Source organism: Rhincodon typus, chromosome 35 (genome assembly GCF_021869965.1).
Source record: "Rhincodon typus isolate 14 chromosome 35, sRhiTyp1.1, whole genome shotgun sequence".
Lineage (NCBI taxonomy): Eukaryota > Metazoa > Chordata > Chondrichthyes > Orectolobiformes > Rhincodontidae > Rhincodon > Rhincodon typus.
The window spans coordinates 13,296,221-13,302,337 of NC_063366.1; the positions used below are offsets into that span (position 1 = coordinate 13,296,221).

Genomic DNA, 6,117 nt, shown 5'->3' on the forward strand with positions numbered 1-6,117 from the left:
CTCCCTCTCCCTCTCCCGTCCTTCCCCTCCCCCGTCTCCCTCTCCCTCTCCCGTCCTTCCCCTCTCCCGTCTCCCTCTCTTTCAATCCTCCTCTGTCTCTGTATCTCAACCATCCCCCTCACCTCATCTCTCGCTTCACCCTCCTAACCTCACCCCGCCCCTCTGAAACGTATTCACTCTTTCAGAGGGGGACCAACACGGTTTCTCCAGGAAAAGGCTTCCGAGAAGGGTCTGGGGAAAAGAGAAAGGCTTTATTTCAGAAAGTTGCTGACCTCAGGGAGCTTGGATCGGTCGGTGGAGTGACTAAAATCGGGGAACGCTCTCAAGGCTGGATATGGAAGAGCACCGAGATCTCACAGACAGGGAAGGCAGTGAGGTAGGAGGAGGTCACAGAGATGGGGAGGCATGTGGCTGCAGAGATAGGGAGGGGTGTGGGGGAAGTTGAAGGTTGCAGAGAAAGGGAGCGGTGTGGGGGAAGTTGAAGGTTGCAGAGATAGGGAGCGGTGTGGGGGAAGTTGAAGGTTGCAGAGATAGGGAGCGGTGTGGGGAAGTTGAAGGTTGCAGAGATAGGGAGCGGTGTTGCACTGCTGGTGGTTTCTTTATAAATGACTTCATGGATATGAGCATCAATGGTTAGGCCAGTTTCTATTGTCCACAGTCAACGACAGAGTGTGTCTGGAATCCCTGATAGGCCAGACTAGGGAAGGATGGCAGATTTCCTTCCCCAGAGGATATTAATGAACCGGATAGTGTTTTTTTTTTAACGACAATCTTTAGTATTAAGCTCACATTTAGTTCCATGTTTTATTCAATTCAAATTTCGCCAGGTGCCAGAACAGGATTCGAACCCACGCACCCCAGAACATTACCCTGGACATCTGGATTACTGGTTGAGTGACGTTATCATTATGTCATAAGATAAGGAGCAATGCAAGTCTGGAAGAGGTGCAGACAAGGGAGGGTTTGGGCCTGGAGGAGGTTATGTACACTGCTGTGTCTGAAGGAATGCGTGAACAGATGAGGTAGGAGTAGAAGCAGGCACTAGAAGTAGGGGAGGCAATGGCCTAGTGGTATTATCACTGGACTGTTAATCTGGAGAGCCAGGTGATGGCGTGGGGACCTGGGTTCAAATTCCACCACGGCAGTTGATGGTATTGGAATTCAATAAAAATCCGGAATTAAGAGACTAATGGGGACCACTGCTGGTTATCGGGGGGGGGCGGGGGAAACCCATTTGGTTCACTCACGTCCTTTGGGGAAGTAAACCACTGTCCTTACCTGGTCTAGCCTAAATGTGCCTCCAGACCTGCAGCAATTTCCATGAATCAATAAATAGAAAGTAGGCCACTCGGCCCTTCAAGACTGTTCTGTCATTTAAGCTGATCTCACTGTAACTTCAAATCAACATTCTCACCTCTTACTTCCTTGCTTGCCAAGAGTATATCTACCTCCCCCATTGTGGCTGCACTGGCTCTTCAAACGAATGTCATTACCGACTGCCAATCTCCTGTTTTTACCCCATATGCCTGAACACTATTTTGATCCAAATAATCGTCCAATGCCTCCTGAATGTCTCAGTTGGGCTTGCCCCACCACACTGGAGTGCAATGCACTCCAGACCCAAACTACTTGCTGAGTGACAAAAGAAAAATTTCTCCTATTAATCTTGCGTGTGTTGTAAATCTATAGCCCTGCTGTTCTTCTCCAAGCAGAGTAGCTTCTCCCTATCTGCTGTATCCATCCCGCATCTGATTTTGAAAACCTCTATCAGCAGCCTTTTCTCTGAGGAGAACAGTCTCAACTTCTTCAACTGATCCTCGGTCGCTGAGATTTCTCCAACCCTGGAACCACTTCTGTATTCAGTTCAATGCCTTCACATCCTTCTTATAATGTGGCACCATCAGGGAAAGAATTTCCCATCTGCGCCTCAAAATAGTGACCACTGGTTCTACTTTCTTCCCCCAAGAGGAAACATCTGTTTCACATCTACCCCGCCAACAAACCCTCAGGATCAAAAATGTCTCAATTGAGTTGCCTTTTCCTCTGCTAGACTCCAGTGGGTAGGAGTCCAGCCTCTCCTCGTAAGATAACTTGGCCATTCCATGAATTAGTCTTATAAAACGTTTCTTAAATGTTGACATCAATACTGTACATACCACCCCCAGATGTGAAATTACTAATGCCCTGTACAAATGAAGCAGAATCTCCCTTGCGTTCTCAATTCCCCTCACAATAAGCACTAACTATCCATTACCTCTCCTCATTACTTGCTGTACCTGCGTACTAACCTTTTACAATTCATGCACTAGGTCACCCAGATTCTTCTGCATCTCACAGAATTCCCACGGTGCAGAAAGAGGCCATTCAGCCCGTCGAGTCCACATGAACCCTCCGAACAGCATCCCACCCAGATCTACCCTATCTCTGAAACCCTTCATTTCTCATGGCTAATCCACCTAGCCTGCACACCATGGGCAATCCACCTAACCTGCACATCTTTTGGATTGTAGGAGAAAACCAGAGCACCTGGAGGAAACCCACACAGATACGGGGAGAATGTGCAAACTCCACACAGAGGATGGAATCGAACCTGGGTTCCTGGCACTGTGAGGCAGCAGTGCTATCATCAAATACTTTTTTTTAAATGAAAACTTTCCTGTCAAAGATGACAATTTCACATTGTTCCACATTATATTTGCCAGATCTTTGCCCACTCACATAATGTCTCAATATCCCTTTTGTAGCCTCCTTATGTCTTCTCCATAACTTACATTCCTACCTATGTTTATGTCATCAACAAATTTAGGTACTATACCTTCCATCCCTTCATCCAAATCATTGATATACATTTAAAAAGGTTTGAGGCCTCAGCACCATTCCTTGTGGCACACCACTCGTTATCCCATTCCTCCCCATAAACAACCATCATCTACAAACAGAAATAAAATTGCGAGACTTATGTCAGCTTGCACTCACACATCACCTACCTGTGTCCACAAACTTCCTCAGATTTTTCCACACTTTATATTCTGTGGGTCCTGCAAACTTTCCAAATGGCACCTTGTGCATTATCAGGACTGGGGTGGGCAGAGTGTGGGCCAGTCTGTAAGACATGTCAGCAAATGGGTTAATGTTGTGAAGGATCAGACCAGACCCCTCAAAATTTTGAAGATGGTCTAGACCCTAACTTTTTCCTATTTTTAAAGGTAAATGTAAGGTGTTGCATTCTGGGTGTAATTCGATTGGTCAAACTACTGGATTTAAAACACTTATCATTAAAATACAGCAAAAGAAAGAAAGAATTGGAATAACTTAACTCTATTGGGAAATCTTAACAGAATAATAGACACAGTAACTATTGCTAATTAACTGTTCAGATATAGTAACATCCCATTAACACACCCTTGGCAAAAGGCACATTCAGAACAGATTGTCTCACATGCAACTCCCAAAGGAGGAAGAGAACCCCCAACTTTTGGCTGCAATCAAGGGAGAAGGAAAACAAATAGTTTAAGACTCCCAACAGCGACTGCTGAAAGCTAAACCTAAAATCCCTTGTGGTGTGGGAGCTCGACCACACCCATTCAGGCGGCTTCTATTGTTCCAACTTTTAAAAAAAGAGAGCCCACGGCCTCATAAGCTGTTTACTTTCTTACAGACTGCTCGTTGCCTCTCATTCAATCTCTCTCTTAAAAGTAACTGTGACAAAAACCCATCATCACCACCAAGGTTACAAAGTAGTCTATGCAGTTCCACAAGCCTGCTCTGCTGTTAGCTGAGAGACTTGGCAGAATGAGGCTATTTACCCATCACCATGCCTCAGAATTAAGGGACGCCAATTTAAGACTAAGATGAGGAGGAATTTCTTCTCTCAGAGGGTTGAATGGCTCTGGTACTCCTTGCCTCAGAGAGCTGTGTGCGCAGAGTCCTTATGTATATTTAAGGTTGAGATAGATAGCTTCTTGATCAGTTGGGGAATCAAGTTTTTTTTTTAACTCATTGATGGAATGAGGATGTTGCTGTCTAGGTCAGCAGTTATTTCCCATCCCAGAGGGCAGTTATGAGTCAGCAACAATGCTGTGGGTCTGCAGTCACATGTAATCCAGACCAGGTAAGGACGGCAGTTTCCTTCCCCTAAAGGGCATCAGTGAACCAGATGCGGTTTCTCCCCCAACAATTGGCAATGGATTCGTGGACATCATCAGACTCATAATTCCAGATTTTTACTGAATTCAAATTCCACCACCTTCTGTGGCGGGATTCGAACCCAAGTCCCCAGAACGTTACCTGGGTCTGTGAATTAACAGTCGAGCGATAATACTGCTAGGCCATTGCCTCACCACTTATGAGGAAAGTGGACTTGAACAGTGTTGAATCAGCCATGATCCTATTGAATAGCAGAGCAGACTTGAGGGGCTGAAAGGCCTACTCCTGCTGCTATTTCTCATGGTCGGAGTTCATGCTGGCTCCCTGAGCAATCAGAGTGATCCTGCCTTTGCCTAATTTATCCAACTCCACCTGATTTGTGACCTTGGTCTTACTTCTCTCCATTGATGCCCAAACCCAACGCGGGCATGTCCCCCTTCCGAGCCTGTTCAGTGTCGTGTTTTTACTGCAGCTGCAGGCTAGCAAAACATTGCCCGCTCCTGCATGTCACCAGGCTGTTCGTACGCTACTCCCACACTCTTAGATGTGAAAGAGCCTGTCTTCTGACAGACAGCCCAGAAACTCTAACTTATCTGTCGCAGCTTATCTCCTCTCCATTTCAGCCCCACTTCAGCAGTGGGTCTCCTTCCCTCAGCAACTCACTGAGGTTTCGCCAGCGCCCCCTCCCCCACCCAGAAGGAGAAGGCTTGCAGGTTGACAGGCCAAAGGCTTCGCAAGATTCCCAAAGTAGGCCTGTTAAAATGGCCCTTTAAGGGGCCAGCTCTTCCATTACCCTTTCAAGATCATAAACTTCATTGCAGCAAACAGCATCACCTCATGCCACCTTCTGGTTCCATTGCCAAAGCTGATGACTTCTAATGGTCAACGATTCTGCCAATGGAACCTGATTTTCCTTATTCCCTCCCACATATAGTCATAGAGATGTACAGCACAGAAACAGGCCCTTCGGTCCAACTCGTCTGTGCTGCCCAGATATCCTGAATTAATCTAGTCCCATTTGCCAGCATGTGGCCCTTTTCCCTCTAAACCCTCCCCATTCATTACTCATCCAAATGCCTTTTAAATGTTGTCATTGTACCAGCCTCCACCACAACTTCTGACAGCTCATTCCATACACCCTCTGCGTGAAATAGTTGCCCCTTAGGTCCTTTTTAAACCTTTTCCCTCCCACCTTAAACCTATGCCCTGTAGTTTTGGACTCCCCCCACCCAAGGGAAAAGGCCTTGTCTGTTTACCCTATCCATGCCCCTTATGATTTTATAAACCTCTATAAGGTCACCCCCTCAGCCTCTGACTCTCCCGGAAAGGAGTCCCAGCCTATTCAGCCTCTCCCCTTTAGCTCAAATGCTCCAACCCTGGCAACATCTTTGTAAATCTTTTCTGAACCCTTTCAAGTTTCACAACATCCTTCCTATAGCAGGGAGACCAGAATTGAATGCAGTGCTCCAGAAGCAGCCCTAACCAATGTCCTGTACTGCCGCAATATGACCTCCCAACTCCAATACTCAAGGCACTGACCAATAAAGGTATGCATACCAAATGCCTTCTTCATTACCCTGTCCACCTGCGACTCTGCTTTCAAGGAACTACGAACCGGCACCTCAAGGTCTCTTTGATCGTCAACACTCCCCAGGATCTTACCATTAAGTCTGTAAGTCCTGCCCTGACTTGCCCTACCTAACCACAGACACTTTGTGATTTGACTCCCTCTGCACTGAGGATTCTCCAGTCCCTGCACGCGACCCAAAGTCCATCAGCCTCTCTGCTCTCCATTCTCTGAAGTTCCCTCTGCAGCTTCTCCTAAAGTTTGATGCTCAGATTTGGTCCCATCCTGCAGACGTTTGGGGCCCAATCAATAGGGTTTTGAGTAACCTCTTTGGTTCTGAGATAACAAGGTGTAGAGCTGGATGAACACAGCAGGCCAAGCAGCATCAGAGGAGCAAGAAAGCT

At 46.7% G+C, this 6,117-nt stretch overlaps 1 protein-coding gene across 3 annotated transcripts in view; it reads right to left on the bottom strand.

Moving 5' to 3' along the window:
• The window catches only part of LOC109924732 (E3 ubiquitin-protein ligase TRIM69-like), a 32,552-nt gene that overhangs the window by 19,423 nt on the left and 7,012 nt on the right, over positions 1-6,117 (bottom strand). For 2 of the 3 annotated variants that reach the window (XM_048616529.1, XM_048616531.1), the window contains one exon: positions 2,988-3,103. In XM_048616529.1, the coding sequence (XP_048472486.1) occupies positions 2,988-3,103 (116 nt within the window). Of the gene's footprint in view, positions 1-78; positions 232-2,987; positions 3,104-6,117 lie in introns of those variants that run through there. The other variant, XM_048616530.1, reaches the window with a different exon arrangement.